The following is a 21,293-nucleotide window of genomic DNA, read 5'->3' as shown; positions in this document are numbered from 1 at the left end:
TGAACTGCCAGTTCGTCTTCATGAGCATTTCAAGTTTGTTGAAAGAGATTTTGACCTTTCTGTTGCTTTGGAACATTACTCATCCCTCGGCATGTCTTAAAGCTCTAGATGGAAGTTTTTCTTCCTCTCATATATCTGGAATAGTTAGTGAAAGAAATCCCGAGTTAGCTTTCAGAATTGGATTTGGTCAGTGAAGCTGCACTAATAACCTGTGCAACAGAGTAAAACTTGCTGACACAAAAAACACATTATTCATGATTTTTTTATCTAGCAAATTAAAACCTTATACCTTATGTAAGCTGGTGTATACTGCAGCTTAAGAAACACAAATAAATGAAAGAAACCTCTTTTTAGAACCAGCTGGAAGCAATGGAGCAGATGCAGGAATGCATCTGAACATGTGTTTTTGTTTAGTAGCTTTATCTGTTACCTCTCCCCAGAGAGGATCACACCGATTCCTAATGTGTTACACATCTATGTCCACTGTCATCTTGCTTCAAGATCTAATAGCGTAAATGCAACTCTTTAGATCTGTTCACCGACTTTCAAGCAGATTCCCGTTTATACTGTCCAACTTGCCAACGCTCCCAAAGTGGAAAATGTTGCCTGCAGCTGTGTGGCGACATGGTTGCGAGTGTTCCTCGTGTGCAGAACAAATCACAAGGCGAAATAAAGTCCCTGACATTTGTTTCTGGCAGCTGATCAGACATTATCTGATTGCCTATATGAACTGCAGAAGTGCAACATGATATTGTTGCTGATAGTGTCATAAGGAACATGTGCGTATTTCAATTTCACGCTTGAAATACTTGGTTGCACACCGTAAAGAAGCTCTAACATTCAATGATCTGTATTTTACTCGTGGTGTGGTATGCAAAGTAATTATTTGCAGCTGAAACAACACTACATTCCTCCTAACTCGGTGAATAAACCTCCTTTTTTTTCATTGGGGGAAACCGTTTTGTCCAACCTGACATCCACCCTCACCTCTCTTCAGAAGTGCCGGCCAAAAAATGCAGCCTCTCCATTTGGTCCCCTGAGACATAACTTGAGCATAGTTCAGCTTTTACCGTGAATGCTCAGACATGACAGCAAGAGTTACAACTCCACCAGTGGAGGGAACCACCGATGTGGGGCATGGAAAGAAAATGTACAAAAGGAAGGGGGCGGGATGGGGTTCCCGTTACTCTCCAAGGGTGACGTCCCGATATTTTATGCCCTTTTCAGAGAAATCACCTCTTTTTGTGAGTTGGGGAGGTGGGGAAGTCCTAAAAACGTGTGGAAAATGTTGGAATCTTTGTTTGGCGATCAGCATGTTCTAATAATTTCTTCTCTTTTATAGATGTTTGAAAAAAATGAAATAAAAACCCTCACCACGCAAATAAAATCGAATCTAAAAAACAAATATTTACTGACCGATATTTTGTGAAATAAACCTCACATGTGGCACACACATTGAGCAAGAATTGCTCACCTTTAAACCTGTACACACATAAAATTACTCTTGATGTTGTTGTTGTGTTTTTTTAATCAGCCAATACTCTTAATAAATAAATGTAGTTGTGATTATGGGAGAAAGTTTTGGCAACAATGAATCTGTGCTGACAGCGTTCCAGTCGGCCTGATGTGATGTACATGAGACACATAAATTTAAGCCCCGGGTCTTCGAGTGAACATCTGCGTGTTCTGGCGTGTCCCACATTGCGAGTGACTGGAAGTGATGCACGCTCCCTCTGAGACCTGCTAAAACTTTTTGGAATTAATCTTTTTTCACAACATGCGTGTTACCCAGAATTTAGCCAGTACACAAGTCATCGGTTTGGCTCGATAAAGCACAATAACATAGTAGTAATGCGCTTTTAAGGACATTGGCTCAGTGTTAGTCAGACAATAGCAATGTACCATGAAGTTTAATTGGGATATGTAACACAAAGTCCTGGTCAAAGGTAGCACCTGCTATTCCTGTTAGTGGTGTGAAATCCCCACTAACTTCCATTAATCCCAAAAAATGGAAAATAACAAACATTAGAAATAATTTTTTGCTAGTGCGAGTCGGGAATGGAAATGACTTCAAAGAAGGAAAATACATGTATTATATTCTCCACATGTCTGAAAGTGAAGCCAGGGCAGAAAACATGAAGAGGCTCATCATTCTATGTGTTATTTTCATCTTAACAGGACTGATTACCCAGCAGCCATGTTCAGCTCTGTACTTATCGCACGGCCGTATTTCAGACGCTGTTGTGGCGGTTCACTGATGTTGAACCGTGGGGAAAACAATCAGTCACGGTTTGTTTTAGCGCCCTCCAGAGCAACCAGGGCAACACAAAAGTAAGCTCAGACCCCAGGCTGCTGCTGCTGAATACAGCTCAAGTTTAGACAAGTTATTGTATGTGACCTCTTAAACCTGGCATTACAATAAATCACCTGTTATTGACTTCATAATAATGCTATATGTTTCATTGTAATGGAGGTGTATGAGGGCCTCCGTTTGAATCATATATTTAATCGTTTGCTTGCAAAGGATTCCTTTTTCATCACTGTTGTTCAGTAAAACAAGTTAAATCACATTGGGCTTACAATACCAGAACCCCTTGTTGTAAGTCACTGTTGCACATACTTGATGCCTACTGGTGGGAACTTCCAGTTCTCAGAGACCCTTTGCAAAAGTGGCTGAAGGAATAACACCAGTGAGGAATTGCATTGATGGCTTTTCAAGATGCAGGGACTCCAAACAGTAGTCCGCTATTCTTCCTTTAAGTGCTCTCCAAGCTGTAAAGAGGCGCTCGCAGGCCTCGTGGTAACAGATTCAGTTAGTGTTGAAAACAAAAAAATAAAAAAATCCAAGACGATAGCTGTATTTGGGTACATTCTTCGGCAGCATTCCCAGACACCGACAGTGGCTTCAGTGAAGTCAGAGACACTGGTGAGTTTGCCAAGTTTAGCTAAAATACAGGAACAACTGACAGATTGTCCACGTTGGTGAATGATGGAAAGATTGGAAAGTAAATGGAATGAGATGGTAAGCACGGTAACCGAATCAAGGGAAAAAAAAGATAGCACGGATCTGTATACAGTATATTGAATACTTTTGCAAATGTTTTTTTTTGGGTGTAAAGGTGTCTCAGTGGTACTTTGCCTGTTTGGCAGACGCAGTTTCTGCTGACTGGAAGAATCATCACAAGCAGTCATAAATTTAAAAGGGCCCTTGTCTCTATCAAGCACAAAGAACATAATAAACAGAAGCTGCTGTTATTAATTAGTTTCTTCACTGTGGACCTGACAGAAACCGTTCATCCGTTTCCAGGAGAAGAGCGGTGGAATGGCCTCAGATGGCATACGTCCCAGAACACGGTGGACACTTACCTTACTTAGCCAACCGTTTTGAATCAGCAGTAAATACTCCATGGTACATTTACAGACCCTAAAAGTGGCACCAAATGGAGAAAAAGAAAACTCTCAAAGTAAACTGGGCAGAATTGTAAGAGTGCGTGCCATCAGTCTTCACATGCAAATCTCTGCATAAGGACAGCATGCAAATATGGAAGGGTAATATTTTTCCAACGTATCCCCAAAAAACCCCAAACATACATGAGGTGTCAAAGATTTGCATATAGATGTTAAGTCATGTGAGAGATAAACTTATCATGTTGAGTCTGAGCCAGAGATTCCTGAACAAATGGAGCACGAACTGATGATCTATAGCTTAAGGAGAATCTGTGCAATGAAGCGTTTTGAAAATATGAAAACTGCACCTGGTTCTTCTCAGCGAAAACATGTGTAAGAATGTAAGGAATAGGATGACTTTTGCCTGACACCCCAGGCTTTTACATCATTAAAAAACAGCAACAAAAAAATTTAATTTAAATCAGCGTACTTGCTAGCATAGCATGCTAGCAACATGCTAACATACATGGACAATGCACCCTGGAAATTTGGGAGGAGCAGCATTACACTTTCAGTTTATTTATTTTGATCAGTATCAAGAAGGTTACAGCATCTAGAACACCGTGCTGTAGTGGATTTGTTGTTGTCTTCAAAGTAGGTCGGCCAGGTGCCATGACTTGCTAAAGGATAATGAATGTCCCTGTGCACTGGTGGGTAAAGGGATTGATGCCTAGCTTCTCCCTCTTGGCTCAATCCTCTCTGATAGTCTCACCTACATAATAAAGAATGTTTATCCCACACATGACCCATGCTTTCCAAGTGTGCATACAACTTGGTTTCCACACCCTCTTATCTCAAAGCACACACGTGATTAAGTCTCCACATGGGTCTGCAACAGGTCTGTGTAAAGCAATTCCACAAACAGACACGTGATCCAGGGATGCATGCATGTGTAACTTTGTTTTCTTGAACTTTCTGCTAGTATATTGAATTTGGAAGTGATATTTTAACCCTTATAAATGAGAACTGGTGTTTTTTACCCAATAATGCATTACTTTTACAAACATATTTACTTTATTGGCGTCATATTATTTTGGTTTTACAGCCCACAATTTTTGAGTTAAGTGCTGGAAAAAAATTTAAAAATGCAAAATTCTAAATCTTTCTTGCACTGACACAATCCAAGTATACAAAAGGACAAGCAATTATACTGCATGTATTTTCAGTCTGGGTGGGTCAATAATGCTACTGCTTATCAAGTGGACAGAAAGGAAATTCTTCATTGTCAAAGCAAAGTTGAGTGCTTATCAGTTAACCCATCCGCCCATGGTTCGTTTAATTTTCAGGGTCATCGCAGTCTGGGACAGTAACAACAAGGCAGATATAAGCAGACACAACATCCCACGATATAAATGTTAAAAGGAATGAACTGCATTTAAAAACACCCTTTTTCCCTTTTTAAGACTTAAAACATTCAAAGTCAAAAAACTAACCACCGCCAATCTGGCTGCACATGCAAGTGCAGTGTAAAGGCCAGCGAGTATTTTGTCTAAACTTGGTGAAAATATATGGTGGGTGATAATTTACTTTATCTGTACAGCATGATTTAATTAGTCTGTCAAGATTGTATTGACTTAATGCCATGAGAAACTATTCATTCAATCTCTATTTTGGAGTTTAATGCTGTTTAGTTGAGAATTTGGAAGCCTATTTGGACTGACTTGCTGTTTGGGTCTTCCGAGTTGACTTTTTTCCAGATGTTGCAACTGACTGGTGTAACAGGACCAGTCAGTTAAGACATTTACAACCAAATGTCTTAAAGGTCTAAAATTAGCTGGATAAAATCATGCAAAGAGCATTCTCTTTGTTTTGCTTTAAGCTGGACTTGTTATTAGGAAGTATAACTTCTGGTCAAACCATTTCGATACACTTTCCAAAAAGTCATTATCCATTTGTGTGGCCATCAGGAACTCCAGCCTGACGGGCCTCGGGGTCTCTCACAAACCAAACACTCTCTTGTTCTTCTTCCAAAACATCTTTAACATTCCTGGGTACAGTTCTTGCAGCTAAGGGGCTGATGATCTGTCAGCTCATCAGTCAAAGGTTTGCATTCAGCACCGCAGCAGAACAGTCATGGCACAGCAGCAAACATTCACCATCATCACTCACTGAAAGGGCCGCTTGGACAACTAGCGTGCCATGAGCAGCGTGACTGAGTCAATGTCCATCTGTAAACATTAAGAGGTTGTCAGAGCGCCTGTCCAACATAATCAGACTCTGACATCACTTGCCGGAATCATGCAGAGTCACTGAAACCAATTAATTATTTTCTTCCGTGCATACATCCAAGGACAATGTAGCTCAATGCCACAAAAAAGTGGCATCTAAATCTGCCAAAGGTTCTTTGCAGTTTTGGTGTTAAGCATATTAACAAAACTAGTGATCAGTGGTGTGTTGCAATTGATGCAGAAATGCTTAAACATGTAATATTTTCTACACAACAGACAGAACAGGTTCTTATAAATTTCTGTTTCACAGAATATCATTTTTGCCAAGCTCGAAAGCCACCGGTAATATCCACATTTCCTTCTTTCATCCCTCCAAGGCCAAGCATGGATTATGATCAATGATTTACAACAGCCAGCGCATCCAAGTCATTTTTGTCTCCTGTCTTGTTCCAAAGACAAAACAGCTGAAAGAATTAAAACAAATAGTTTAGTTTGGCAACATGCATTCTGTTCTTTTCATAAAGATACTATTGATTCCCAGATTTCCTTGGAAGAGCCTTTAACCACTGTTAGATAAGATTCCTTGTTAAAGCATGTGTCACGCAAAATTCAATATACACCTGACGAGGCAAGAGTTCAGGATGAGTGTTAGTACTGTGAAGATTAATTACACTTTTTATCACGAACTACATTTTCTGACTAGTTGGCACATTTCCTTCTTACTAACACTTTATATTTTATTTATCCAGATTGGACGGGGGGTGTTGAGCGATTTTCGTAAGCTTGCACCACCCTGGGCATGTCTTGTGACAGATAAGATGATGACTGATACATCATCCTGCTAATAAATGAGTCTTTCATAAACATCTTTTTTTTCTCATTTAAATAATAGATTTTATTCTGTGTTTAAAAAAATAGCTGCAGGGAACACAGACTATGCCCAGGCTAAAGCTGGTATTTGACACTTGATGAATTAGTCATACAGAGTTTCTAGTGAAAGCCTCAACCTGTCAATACAATACCAGCGATGTGCTACGTCATACATTGCTTAATATCGGTCCCGTAAGCTGCCCGTTGTCAGATGTTAAGCACGCTGTTGCCAATGCGGTTGTAAACACACAGTGGATGGAAAAACCCCAGAGCGGCTTGGAGTTAATAAACAATGGAGGAGAGTTTGTATCCAACTACAAAATAGTTCAGATTTAACATTCAAGGCTTACAAGCATTCAAATTAGAAGTGAACGTCTCAGCGCTTATTTGTTATTTTTTTGTAGTAACTAAAATGGGATTTGCGCCTGTCTCTATTGTAGTGGCACCTCTGTAACACACTATCATGGACCTAGCAGCCAGGAACACACAGGCACAAATTTAATCTTTTATTATACCCCAAAGTCACAAAATGATTACAAAAATTCAAAAACAAACTTTTTTAAGAACCAAGTGAGCCCATAAAAGAGGTTAACTTAACAAAACTCAACTCAACAAACTGACTATATGCCAAAGGTGAAAAGTACAGAGATAACCAATAACCATCATTCAAGAAGAACCCCATTCGCCCCGACATTATCACAACAGATGGTTCAGTCCATTTTATTGGCTTCTGCATTCAAACCAGCTTCACCCTCAGCCTGCTCTTTCACCCAAACTAGGAAGGACTGGAGCGGCAGCCAGGTAACTCAAAAAGAACAGAAATCTAATTAACATAACATATACCCTTATAAAATAACAAACAAGGCAAAAAAGAGTCTATGCCAGCATTTGGACTATAGCTTAGTCATGCATTACAGGTAAACTCAAAATATTAAATTGGCTAACTTGTGATCACAGAAGCTTTAGAGCACAATGAGAGAAAACGATAAAATGAATATTACCCAAGTATTTCAATTGTGGGGTTGCATGCAGCCATCACACACCCAAAGGTTCATTTAGCAATTCCATTCAATTCAATTCAGTTTTATTTATACAGCGCCAAATCACAACAACAGTTGCTTCAAGGTGCTTTATAATGTAAGACCCTACAATAATACATATAGAGAAAAACCCAACAATCATATGACCCCCTATGAACAAGCACTTTGGCGACAGTGGGAAGGAAAAACTCCCTTTTAACAGGAAGAAACCTCCAGCAGAACCAGGCTCAGGGAGGGGCGGGGCCATCTGCTGCGACCGGTTGGGGTGAGAGAAGGAAGACAGGATAAAGACATGCTGTGGAAGAGAGACAGAGGTTAATAACAAGTATTCATTCACTTTCTAAACCATGAATCAAACCTATTGCAGCTGGGTGACAGACACAACTGCACCGCCACAATCTAGTTTTAGAATCACTCGTTAACTTAACATGCATACCTTTTGGATGTGTAAACCAGAACAGTGCTGTGGTTTTTGTATTTTTATAATAATACTTGCAGTTTTCCCCCAAGCTCCAAAGCTCAGCCAGGTAAGCTAGCTGAGAAGGCCTTTTATACAAGACAATGGACTGGAAGCAGGGGACGTCACACTGGGATATGGGGACTATCTGGAATTTGTTGACTGTAGTCCTGGTAGGGAATCAGGGTTTATGTATTATTGTTTGTGTAACACTACTATCTTGTATCTGGCAGGCTGCCCTATGTCTAGATATGCCCTTTTGTGTTAATTGCCAGGGAAGGCCAGTTATGTTCATGTAACTATAGTGTTTTTTGCTAATCTTTTAGTTGACCTCATTTTGAGTTGAGCTACTATTGGATCCTTTATATCATTTTGGATGTGAATACTGTTATTTAACTTTCTGCTTGTGCTTTCCAACTAAAACCACCTTTTGCAATAAAGCATATCTTATCTTTGTTTTATAATTTCTGTTACTTTTTCTTTAATTTTGTTACTCTTCACAAGGTGTGTTACTGTGCAGCGCGTGTGTCATCACTTGGGGCGGTCGTGGCTCAAGAGTTGGGAGTTCGCCTTGTAATCGGAAGGTTGCCGGTTCGAGACCCTGCTTGGACAGTCTCGGTCGTTGTGTCCTTGGGCAAGACACTTCACCCGTTGCCTACTGGTGGTGGTCAGAGGGCCCGGTGGCGCCAGTGTCCGGCAGCCTCGCCTCTGTCAGTGCGCCCCAGGGTGGCTGTGGCTACAATGTAGCTGCCATCACCAGTGTGTGAATGTGTGCGTGAATGGGTGGATGACTGGATATGTAAAGCGCTTTGGGGTCCTTAGGGACTAGTAAAGCGCTATATAAATACAGACCATTTACCATCACTTCTCCTTTGTATATATAAAGCGCAGCTCTCGCTGTAGTTTCACAAGATTGACTGCGTTGCCATAGTGCTCTTCCTACCTTTGTATTCTGCTTTTCTGCGTCATTAGTTTTGATTTGTTTGACTGTTGGACTGACTGTTGCCAGTGCAAGGCCTACAGTAACTACAGAGTAAGAATTTTCTGTTACATGGGTCTCTCTGCCTCATGTCTTTTTGAAACTTTGATTCATGCACGTTATGGAAACAGTGCTTGATCATTGATCATGATGAATTGATCTGATCTGAACTGATCATCGGCCTCCATGATCAACATTTGACACTTATATTTGTGGCAATCTGAGCATGACATGATCAGAGCACTAGTGCTAAGGGAAATGATTTGTCCTTCCGTGGTATATCTATGAAATTCACACATGACAGGGTAACTGCTGCTGCTCATGCTAACTTTATTATAAACAAACCTGGAGTGTGTTAAGTGGTTTTCTCAGTGTTAAATATAAACTCATATCTGTAAAATAAAATAAAAACTTCCTAGTGTTTTAAACAATAAATGCAGAAGTTATTTGGAACTCAGCTTGATTTGGTGCACAAAAACAGATATATTTATCCAGTAAGGCAGAGATAAACTCAACAAAATGAGGTAGTTTTATCCATGTGGAAAAAGAGCAGATTAAACACAAACGAACACCCACTCACGGACACTGCTTCTTAGCACCCCCAGTTTATAGAAACTGGCTTGGGAATACACTCGGAGTAAACACTTGCTATCTATGGACCGTTTCCGTTTTGGCTCAGCTTACTGGGTATTCATCGGTACTTGCCCCGCGCTATGAGCTCACAGTGAAATGTGTCCAGTCACACCTACATACGATATCTCCCAAATTCTTTTCCATGAAACCAGAGTCTCTTGTCCCACCTTAATCCCATTTCACATCCCCGAAGCCTTTTTCCACTTCAATAACAGTTTGACCTTTTAAAATCCACTGCTGCCTCATCACCTCCTGCAGACTTATGTTTCACTAAGGTGAGTAGTACACGCTGTAAATCCTGTATGTCACAGAAATGCCAGGGGGTTATAAAACTGTTGCATTCCTGCGGTATGTGTCAGGTTTCAGTTAACGGACTCAGGCGCAGACCGGGACTCCTTACAGGATTTACAGATTTTATTTACACAACGACACCAGGTGATGCTATTTACAAAGTGCTGGAGGGAGGGGAGGGGGGTCCAGGGTTCCGGGGTATGTGAGGGAAAAGACGGGAATCTGACGTCCTCCAAAGGCTCTCTCTCTTCACTCCCCACACTGGGGAAACACCATCCACTCACTCGTCCACGGGATGACAGGCAGGCAGGGAAAGGTGCGGGATAGATCTGTACACAGAGATAATAGTTAGAGGCGAACAGACGGAACGAACTCACAGATCCTTATTTGCAATCTACTGAGCGACTGACGCTGATAACTCAACGATCCAGCGACGAGTGACACAGTGCTGCTGTCTTAAATCGGCCTTGTGATTATCCCGATCGGCAGCAGGTGCGTGGGCCAGGGGCGGGAGCCCATAATGAGCATCGCCCCGGCAGGAGAGAGAGAGAGAGAGAGAGAGAAAACATGTTGCCTAATACAGAATCAGCTGGTGAGGCACAGGGACCATGACAGTATGTACACACTGGCCACAGAACAGGTATCCAGATGCGTCTCATCTCAATTAGAACTCCATAACCTATTTCTAGTCATCTGCTCTATTTTAGAATCAAAGTCTTCGCAGCATGCAAGACGCCTCAGCTCCCTCGTTTTTCCAGAAGCCTTTAATCTCTGCCATACTCTCGCTCTCTCTCCTCAACTTTCCTGTCGGCAAGAGTCTGCAAGAGTTAGCAGACAGTCATTTTTAGTGAAAAACGCCAAATGCAGCAAACTTTGAACAAGTCTCTGTGAAGAGGACTGTCTTTACTTGGTGGTGGCGTGGGAAAGACAAGGGAGACACAGAACATGAGGCCACAGGCACAGAGCTTTAACCTTTAACATGGTGGACAGAGATGTTGTCTTAACAAACACTATTTTCATGATTTCACTTTATTTTTTTCTATTAGTATTAATCACATTGTTGACCCTACAATATTAGAAAGAAACCCTAACAATCACACATGCTCTATGAGCAAGCACTTGGTGACAGTAGGAAGGAAAAACTCCCTTTAAACAGGAAGAAACCTGCTGCAGAACCAGACTCAGGGACTGGCAGACATCTATGGTGACCGGCTGGAGGTGAGGAGAGGGAGGCAGGACAGAAGACACGATGTGGAAGAGAGCCAGAGATTAAATGCAAAATGGTGTACAAACGCATACATCATATTTTATATGAATGCACTGGTAAATGCACCTAAATAATGGACAAAGGCGTTCAGCCACTTCTATAGATTAAAATCTGTCCAAACAAACATAATACTAATGACACATGTCATAAAATACAGCATTTAAAACAAAATAAAATGTGTTTTAGGGATTTTCTTCATGTAATGTTAACAGATAGTTGCACATCCCTTTAAACCACAGTAAATATTTGCTTCTATTTTCTCCTAGAGAAAATATTCTGTCCTCGGTATCCTCAGCATTTACATTTTCCACTTTTTGTGCGTAGATCACAAATTTATTGTATATTTAGTAATAAACTCTTTCCAAAAGTAAAACCAAGCTTTTTCCTGGACACCCCTTTAAATATTTTGTTTTCCACACATCACTGGTACAAAGAAATTTAGACAAGATTCTTCCAACGTATCTCTCACTCCCCCAGACCAGTACACCGTGTTCGTTACTCAATGAGTCCCCTGGTGGCCACCAGAGTAATAACAAAAGAATAAGCAGGGAGACTTTTTTTTTTTTTTTTACCAGTAATGATGCCCTGCGCGTGAGGAATAAGTATAGGCTCGCATTAATAGGTGAGTGCAGGGTATGAAATATAATTTAATGTTTTATATGGCTTTTAAATCCATTCATAGCTGGTTTTGTATTACCAGTCTAGAAAGATTATTGCCCTTTGAATCATATTCAGTCAAATTAATATATACTTTTCCCGCCCGAAATGGTATTTAAATGAAATTAAGACTATTTGATAATTACTTTTATTCGACCGGAAGCGGCCAAGTCTTGGCTTGAGCGCGTGGATGAAATACTTGTCCGATGATGGAAATTCTGCTCAGGAATGCATTTTTCCCTCCTCCGTGTGTGTGTGTGTGTGTGTGTCGGATATTCCTCTGACTGGCTGTGAGGTAACAAAATAAGTCCGTCCCTCTCTCTTCCGATTGGTCCAGAGTGGATTCAGGAATGTGCTTAAACTGGTTAAATAGCGCTTATATCCACTGGATAGGTCAGTAGAATAAGTGGAAGCATCAAAATAAACGGGAGCTCAAAGAGATTTTACTATCTGCTGAGCTTCTGTTAGAGCTGAACGAGGAGAACAGGATAAATAATAGGAATTGCAAGGACTTTTTTTCTTCCTCTTTATCCAGCTTCCAGCGGTATTTTTTCTTTTTTAAGGTTTGTAAATCATTTTTAGACGATTATTTGATATTTTATTAATGCACAGGATCTTGTCCGGATGTGTTCAGTAACTGTTTGTTATTCTTTGGTTGCGATAGGGTTCACTTGAGGTTTCGAGATGATGCTGTGTGGCATCTCTTTGCTCTTGATGCTTTGGAGTTGTGAGGGCGCACGGCTGGCAGGTGAGAATGGAAAAACTGCCTGTTGTTAAGTTTTTAAACCTTTTGTTTCATATTAAAACTGCAGGGAAATTGAAAGTGGTTTTCAGCTAATTCATTAAAGATAAAATTGATGCATTTACGTGTTTTTTGGTTGTTGTTTTTACACGTAACGTTATCGTGTTATAGCCTGTTTCTTTTGTGGTTTTCTTTGTTTTCTGTGAGCTGTTATGAGACACAACGAGGAGAAAAAAAAAGTAAATGCTGCTTTTCTTTTCTTTGACCGCAGAGAGTCGGGATGATAACAGCGTGTATGACTTATTTGATTTGGCCCGGGTAAATAAGAGACACCATGGCGTGAGTACGGTCAAAGGCCAAGACCCAAACAGCCTAGCGTACAAGGTCCTGAACGCGAGCCTGATCCCCCCCGTCCCCGACAGCTCCTTCAGGGACCTCCTCGACTCCATCCAAACAGAGCGAGGCTTCCTTCTCCTGGTCAACCTGAAGCAGTTCAAAAAAACCAGAGGCAGCCTTTTAACTGTTGAAAAAACCGACGGATCCGGGCCCATCTTCGAGATTATTTCCAACGGGAAGGCGAACACGCTGGATTTGGTGTACTCCACCGTTGACCAGCAGCAGGTCGTATCTATCGATGAGGTCGATTTGGCCACCGGGCAATGGAAGAACATCACCCTGTTCGTTCAGGATGACCAGGCGCAACTTTTCGTCGGCTGTGAAGGGTTCAAACACTCAGAGTTGGAAGTGCCAATCCAGAAAGTGCTCTCCCAGGAGGTGGCAGACACAGCCAGACTCAGGATCGGGAAGGGAGCTCTAAAGGACAAATTTTACGTAAGATGTGCTTTATTTTGGAAGAACCCAGTAACAGTAATGATAAACCAAAATACCATTTAATGCACTATATTGTGTCTTTAAATATTTATGATTTCTTATTTCAGGGAGTACTCCAGAATGTGCGCTTTGTCTTTGGTACAACTCTGGATGCTATACTGAGAAATAAAGGATGCCAAACTGGAGGTAAGTCTTAAAACTGCATAAATAAAACATCAGTATAGTGTGCATACGATTAGACTTAGACTTCTCCCCTCTTCTCTCCTGAAGCTGCTATAACTGATGTCATGACCTTGGATATCCCAGTCAATGGCTCAAGCCCTGCCATTAGGACCGATTACACTGGTCACAAAGCCAAAGGTAACACCTGTCTTCTGTAATAAATCAAATCTTGTACATTTAAAAGTGGAGATAATTCAATGAACTCCTCCTTCCGACATCCAGATCTGCAGTCCGTCTGCGGCTTCTCCTGTGAAGACATTGCCAACATGTTTAGCGAGCTCAATGGACTCAATAAGGTTGTTAGACAGCTGTCAAATAACCTCCAAAGACTGGTAAGTGCAAAAGGCAATTAGGATCTTCTCTTTGTCATAATTCACTCCCTCTTTTCCCTCTCCGCTCCCTCTCCTCCTCTGCTTCCACTTAATGCATTCCCAGTGCGTAACCACTTGTCGCTGTAATGGCTTGTCCCCAGCCAAGTCCTTAATGAGACCCATGTGAATACACAAATATGTTTGGCTGTCAGCGGCATTTGCACTGCTTTGCTAAATTCAAGCGATGTCTTAATCACGGCATCGGTCAGTGATTCATTTGTACTGGAACCTTGGCAAAGTGAAAGTTTTCCATCCTTAGTAATTAACCCCCTTTCTGTACCTCCTTCCCTCCAGGAAAGCGAATCCAGAAGAATTTATATGGATTTGCACAAAGGAGTTTGCATCCACAACGGCATCAAGTACCAGGACAGAGATGAATGGACCGTCGATAGCTGCACCGAGTGCACATGCCAGGTAGGCATCATCACACCTGCTGGAATGCAGGATTGGTCGGGGGAAAGCCATAGCCGAGCTTCCTCTGTCCCCGCTGCAGTAAAGTCATAATCCGGTTTACATTATCACCTGCCTTTATAATCACCGTGCTCCTGCCTGAAGGCTATCAACACTTTGTCTGAAAGCATCAAGAGAGCAGCATGGGGCTTTTTGTGCTCGTGTTGTGTAATGAGTTGGGTGTTCAGTGAGGATTATGTCTTGTAGCAACACAGTAGTAGTGTCATGTCGCTGATAAGTTCACTCCGTCGTGAAATATATCAATTAGGCTTGGAATAGCACCAGCAAAGCCTCGTTTTTTTCTCCCCTTCCTGCTAACTCATTATACTTGTACTAATTAATGTTTTCCTTTGTCCAGAAATCTGTGACCGTGTGTCGCAAAATCACCTGCCCTCTGATCCCATGCGCTAATGCCACCGTGCCCGACGGAGAGTGCTGCCCTCGCTGTGGAACACGTAGGTTTTTAATTTTTTCTGACTTTAATCAGATTTTCTTCCTCGATGACTTTCCAGCAAAGAAACAAGCCCCCATGCCCAATCATTTATGCCTCCTCTCCCTTTACAGCAAGCGACTACGCAGAAGACGGCTGGTCCGCCTGGTCTGAGTGGACCCAGTGTTCTGTGACTTGCGGCCGTGGCATCCAGCAGCGCGGCCGCTCCTGCGACCGCATCAACAGCAAGTGTGAGGGCACCTCTGTGCAGACCCGTGACTGCTACCCACAAGAATGTGACAAACGCTGTAAGTCGCCAAACATTCTTAACGCTGACGTTGTTACAGTACGTTTTCCCAGAACATGATGAATTAATGGCGTACACGTCCATTCACAGTCAAGCAGGATGGAGCCTGGAGCCACTGGTCACCCTGGTCTTCCTGCTCTGTGACCTGCGGTGAGGGGGTCATGACTCAAATTCGCCTTTGTAACTCCCCCACGCCCCAGATGGGCGGCAAGGACTGCGAGGGAGAGGGACGTCACACCAAAGTCTGCAGGAAGTCGCCCTGTCCTAGTAAGTCAAATGCCACCATTGAATTCTAAAGTGCATAATTATACAGGGCACAAAAAAACTCATTTCTTTTGTACGCCTTAGTCAATGGAGGCTGGGGACCTTGGTCACCTTGGGACATCTGCTCTGTTACCTGCGGAGGAGGCGTTCAGACCCGTAAACGTCTCTGTTCCGACCCTGCCCCCAAATATGGCGGAAAGGACTGTATCGGCGATGCTTCTGAATCTCAAATTTGCAACAAACAGGAGTGTCCTATTGGTGAGCATCTGAGCCTATTAGCCTAACGTAAACTTGCAGCACAATTTATAGCCTCATTCTTAAGTTAGGAAATCTTTGTCTTTGCAGATGGCTGTCTCTCCAGCCCCTGCTTCCCAGGCACAAAGTGCACCAGCTTCCGAGACGGCTCATTCAAGTGTGGCAGGTGTCCATCCGGCTACACAGGGAACGGCATCACCTGCAAAGACATCGACGAATGCAAAGAGGTCCCCGATGCTTGCCATATTCATAACGGAGTCCACCGTTGCGAAAACACGGAGCCGGGTTACAACTGTCTTCCCTGTCCCCCGCGTTTCTCTGGTCCTCAGCCGTTTGGAAGAGGTGTGGCAGAGGCAACTGCTAAAAAACAGGTTTGGATTATTACTTAAATCTGTTTTGTTTCTGTTGTTGTTGTTGCCTGGTTCACTAGCAGCTTGCATGTTTTTTAATCATCTGTAATTTTCCTTAGGTTTGCGTTCCTCGCAACCCTTGCAAGGACGGAAGCCACAACTGCCATAAAAATGCAAACTGCATCTACTTGGGTGTCTTCTCCGAGTCTATGTTCCGCTGTGAGTGCAAGCCAGGATATGCCGGGAATGGACGCATTTGCGGAGAGGACAGCGACCTGGATGGATGGCCCAACACTGACCTGCCGTGTGTGGAAAATGCCACTTATCACTGCAAGAAGGTACGCCAGACCCCACATGGACAAAAATACACAAAGGCCGTTATTATCCATGTGCGCTCTATTATTGTGATGATTGCCTCCTGAACCTCTCCTTTTGTCTCTTTACAGGATAACTGCCCCAACCTTCCCAACTCCGGCCAAGAAGATCATGACAAAGACGGCCTGGGTGATGAATGTGACCACGATGATGACAATGATGGGATCCCCGATGATAGGGTGAGTAATCACGGCAGTTTCTTTTTTAGCCACGCTTTCCTCGGAGACCAGACATAGTAATCAGCTGTAGCCATCCTTCCTCTGGGCGGTAGAAATGCAAAGTGTTTATGTGCTTTCACCATAGAATCAAAGTGGAAAGTAAGTAAGCAGAGGAGTAGCGTAATATAATTTCTGCAAAAAAAAAAACAGAATTGAGGACAACGTGGCTTGTTGCCCGTAATTCTTAGTGTGGATTCGGAAAGTTGGGCAAGAAATATGCAGTGGTAAAAAAAAAAATCACCAGTGGAATATCACATTCCAGCTTAAGCAAGAAAAAAGTCTGGAAGAGCAAAGTTTTATTCCTATAAATATGACTTCTCTGAGTCGTGACCCATTTTAGTAATTAAGCTGTGATCTCTCCATTAATTTAGGACAACTGCCCAAGAGTGTACAACCCCTCCCAGGATGATGCAGACAGGGATGAAGTTGGTGATAACTGTGACAACTGTGTATATGTAGCCAACACTGACCAAACAGACACTGACAACAACGGAGAGGGTGATGCCTGCGCTGTTGACATTGATGGTGATGGTAAGTTATTTCTCCATATTCTTGCTTTAATCTTGAAACAAAAAAAGCATTCAGAAGGCTAAAAATTAAATCAAAATTGCTCAACAGGCATCCTGAATGAGAATGACAACTGCCCATATGTCTACAACGTGGACCAGAGAGATACCGACAGGGACGGCGTTGGAGATCACTGCGATAACTGCCCTCTGGAGCACAATCCTGATCAGGTAACATCATCTTTCACTTCTACTTCACTGCTGTGGGGACTTACAAGGTTAAATCACATCTGCTTTAATCAAGAGAGGAATGTGACAGCTCTAAAGAGAACGAGCACAGTGCTCCCTCTTCTCTTTTCTCTTCCTTTGTCTGGAGGGACATTGCTTGCATACCTGAAAACAAGGGTCTCCTTTTTAAAATTGCAACCAGGGCAGCACCTCTCATACTGAGGCCGATGAAAAACAGAGGAGGGAATTATGTGAAGCGAGTGCGAGGGTCTCATTAAAAGGAATTTTGCTCTTTTGCAGATCGACTCTGACTCGGATCGCGTGGGAGACAAGTGCGACAGCAACCAGGACATTGACGAGGACGGTCACCAGAACAACTTGGATAACTGCCCCTACATTCCGAATGCGAACCAGGCAGACCACGACAAGGATGGCAAGGGTGACGCCTGCGACCACGATGATGACAATGACGGCATTCCAGATGACAAAGACAACTGCAGACTGGCCTTTAACCCTGATCAGCTGGACTCTGATGGTAAGTCCATCTCTCGGTTAACAGTCCTGTAAAACGCTGGTGCCTTGATTTTCTAAATCTTTGTTGTAGAGCATTTTTTTTGATTTCCAATGTATTTACTTTCCTCTCAGGTGATGGACGTGGTGATGTGTGCAAAGATGATTTTGATCAAGATAATGTTTTGGACATCTATGATGTATGCCCGGAAAACTTTGCCATCAGTGAAACCGACTTCCGCAGATTCCAGATGGTTCCTCTGGACCCCAAAGGTACCTCCCAGATCGACCCCAACTGGGTTGTCCGGCATCAGGGCAAGGAGCTGGTCCAGACTGTCAACTGCGACCCTGGCATTGCTGTCGGTATGTAATATACGGACAGACGTTTTTTCTGCAATGAACACAAACTGGTAGCAAATTGATACTAATCCATCTTTTTTTAAAATTCAGGTTATGATGAGTTCAGCGCGGTGGACTTCAGTGGAACATTCTTCATCAACACGGACAGAGACGACGACTACGCTGGTTTCGTGTTTGGCTACCAATCCAGCTCGCGCTTCTACACAGTGATGTGGAAACAGATCACCCAGACGTACTGGTCCAACACACCCACAAGAGCTCAGGGCTACTCCGGCTTGTCAATCAAAGTGGTCAACTCCACCACAGGGCCCGGTGAGCACCTGAGGAACGCCCTGTGGCACACCGGAGACACCCCAGGACAGGTGAGCACAGCTGAACTGACTCAGAGTTTGAGGCGTAATTGAGGAAAACGTTTGAGACTTTTCTCATTGTAACTTTTGCTAATTATAACTTTTAGGTGCGCACTTTGTGGCACGACCGCAAGAATATTGGCTGGAAAGACTTCACTGCCTACAGATGGCATCTGACCCACAGACCCAAGACTGGACTTATCAGGTGAGACCAAAACCCCAGAAGAAGAAGAAAAAAAGCTCTTTCATTCAGTTGCATAGTTTAAAACTTCTCCACTGCTCCACTGACTGTATTTTATTTTGTAGAGTGGTCATGTATGAAGGCAAGAGAATCATGGCTGACTCCGGAAACATCTACGACAAAACCTACGCCGGTGGGCGGCTAGGCTTGTATGTCTTCTCTCAGGAGATGGTTTACTTCTCAGACCTCAAATACGAATGCAGAGGTAAGTACACATTTGAAGGTTAGATGCATTTGAAACCACTTACCTGAAACTTTATTCCTAACATCTTTCTATCTGCGACTCCTTTCAGATACATAATCGGAGCACAGAGGCTTTTAGAAGAATGTATCAGTGTGAAACGAGACCTGGATCGACTTATTTAACTCCCTTCCTTTGAGAAATACGCGTTGGAAGTATGAAGAGCAAGCGAGCTAACGTGAGGTGACCTCAGGAGTCTAAGCCAAATGAAAGTAAATTCTGCACCACAGCACCAAACTCAAATTTTGAGCACGGCTCTGCTCAGAAGACGATTGGCTCTCTCACTCTGTTTGCTCTGATCTGCGTTGAAAGAGGGCCACATTTTCTTGCTTTGCACACCTGAACTGTTGTCGGTATTCCTCTGTGGATGAGGGACCAAAGGGAAGAGTGTTTCTGTTCGTTTTTGTTTTTTTAAGAAAAGATATTTTTGTGTATTAATATGCATCTGCTGTGGACTCAGATATACTTGTTTCAGTATGAAGAAAACAGTAGGAGAACTTTGTTAAGTTTGGAGGGTGAGATTACCCTTTGAAGGAACTCTTGAGGGACAATGGACAGTATGGACTGACTGTTACTATCAAAGAGAGTGAATGCTATGTGTGTTTGTGCATTTGTTCCACCTGATGAGCGCAATTATTGAGATAACCGAGTCGAAATTTGATTTTAATTCCCTGTGACAGCCCCCTTTTTAAAGGCACGTGCGTGTATCCAAGGCGCAGGGCTGGCCCGAAATATTCGTTTTCTCAGGAAAAGAGCACTAGAAGAAACAAGGAGAGCACAATATTAAGGACAGCACAGGGCCCCAAGGCAGGCACGCTGCTTTGGAACAGTAATTATGAGCAAATATAACGTGGATAACTAATATGTGAGGGGCCAGTCTGTTTCCTAAGATTATTGTAAGTGTAACTGTTTATAGCTTTAATTGTTGCTCATTTTTCCACCTTTAAATGTCAGCAGCAACCCGTGAAATCGGGATCCTCTAAAGATTAAGAGTTATTAACCTCGGACCAAAACCACAAAACAAAAAACATCAACAACACCATCTCTAAATATTCCACTTCTGCAGTGTGCGTGGCTGGTGTGCCTGAGCTTGTGTGTACAATTTCTGACAATGGAAAACAAAAAGGAAACCCTTTATGTACAAATATTACCTCATTAGTTCTTTTTGTGCTGAGACCAGCAATACACGAGAATCCCTTGTCTTATCAACAGAGTATAAATTGGTTGGCTTCTATTTTTTCTCTTTTTTTCTTTAAAGCAAGACTTTTACTATCATTTATATGCTGTATATAAGATATTTTTGTAGCAAAAGAAGCCCAAACGGGAACGTAAAGGATTAAAGAAATGTTGCCTTGACTGTGTTTTGCGATATGTATTTGTGGCGTCTTGATAAATTATTCTGTTTGTTTTATGTTGAGGGTATTTCATTTTGTGTAGATGTATGCTATTTAAATAATTTATCTAGAAGCGTAGCCTCATATGGAAGCGTTTCTGTCTGTATAAACTTATTTGCACACTGACACGAGGATGTCTTTGTCATTTTGGTTTTTGTATGTCTTTTTTTTAATATTAGTGAAGCTTTTCTATAAACATTTGTCCCATAGTTTTTACCCAAAGTGCTGTTTTTTACTCCTACTTGTTATTTTACTATGTAAAGTGAACATTAAACTCTCTAGAAAAAAGTTCCAAAGGTTCTTGGTGTCTTTTTGGGAAAACAAACAGTTAAATACTTGATAACCCAAGCGTCTGTCGCTGTGATTTTTGACATTCATATCTAATTCAACTAAGGTCTTCTTAGAAAAGCAAAGAGAGCCAAGTCACGCTGTGTCAAACAACTGGAATCCATTAGTTGGGTCTTGTGAATCCTCTGAGAAAGGGAGTATCCTTGGGAGTCAACAGCAGCAAAACTCAACATGAAATATAACCTTGTTAAGCAGCACATCGACACAGATATGGCCACACATCGCATTGCTTCACTACCACTGGACAGGTAGACATAAGGAATTTAGCCCTGCAGAGTAATAAAGGTGCTAACTTTAAGGAATATGGAGCTAAGTTATGGCTGTGTGCCACTTTTGCCATTAAGAACTTGCTATGAAATTCCATACTTTTCATAAAAACATCTAAATATAACCTGTCAAAAGTCAAGATGACTTCCTATCCACAGACCAGCTCTATAGCTTGCTAGCTGCTGTGCTGTAAGACACCGCAGCAGTATATAACTGCAAACTGA

General features: G+C 42.3%; 1 protein-coding gene across 1 annotated transcript; it reads left to right on the top strand.

Annotated features, from left to right (window-relative positions):
- Nucleotides 1–12,193: 12,193 nt before the first annotated feature.
- On the top strand, nucleotides 12,194–20,750 carry thbs1a (thrombospondin 1a). Its single transcript, XM_086274253.1, has 22 exons — nucleotides 12,194–12,372; nucleotides 12,474–12,557; nucleotides 12,823–13,382; nucleotides 13,490–13,568; nucleotides 13,653–13,742; nucleotides 13,827–13,936; nucleotides 14,270–14,389; nucleotides 14,784–14,880; nucleotides 14,990–15,163; nucleotides 15,253–15,429; nucleotides 15,511–15,684; nucleotides 15,772–16,052; nucleotides 16,151–16,369; nucleotides 16,478–16,585; nucleotides 16,996–17,155; nucleotides 17,243–17,361; nucleotides 17,659–17,893; nucleotides 18,004–18,231; nucleotides 18,319–18,590; nucleotides 18,686–18,783; nucleotides 18,885–19,024; nucleotides 19,113–20,750. Exons 2-22 carry the CDS (start codon nucleotides 12,494–12,496, stop codon nucleotides 19,118–19,120), a joined length of 3,513 nt encoding a protein of 1,170 aa, XP_086130379.1. The 5' UTR covers nucleotides 12,194–12,372; nucleotides 12,474–12,493; the 3' UTR covers nucleotides 19,121–20,750.
- The last annotated feature ends 543 nt before the right edge of the window (nucleotides 20,751–21,293 follow it).

Source organism: Aulonocara sp. 'chitande type north' Nkhata Bay, linkage group LG19 (genome assembly GCF_057382095.1).
Source record: "Aulonocara sp. 'chitande type north' Nkhata Bay isolate Kocher_YH1m ecotype deep benthic linkage group LG19, A_spYH_male_GT1.1, whole genome shotgun sequence".
NCBI classification, from domain to species: Eukaryota; Metazoa; Chordata; class Actinopteri; order Cichliformes; family Cichlidae; genus Aulonocara; species Aulonocara sp. 'chitande type north' Nkhata Bay.
Note: the sequence above shows the minus strand (reverse complement) of the source record. Positions and strands in the feature narration are given on the sequence as shown.

Coding starts and splice junctions, on each gene's coding strand:
- thbs1a (XM_086274253.1), top strand. CDS start 12,494: ATGATGCTGTGTGGCATCTCTTTGCTCTTGATGCTTTGGAGTTGTGAG. Junction 16,053..16,150: donor AGGCAACTGCTAAAAAACAG/GTTTGGATTATT, acceptor AATTTTCCTTAG/GTTTGCGTTCCTCGCAACCC. Junction 16,586..16,995: donor ATGGGATCCCCGATGATAGG/GTGAGTAATCAC, acceptor CCATTAATTTAG/GACAACTGCCCAAGAGTGTA.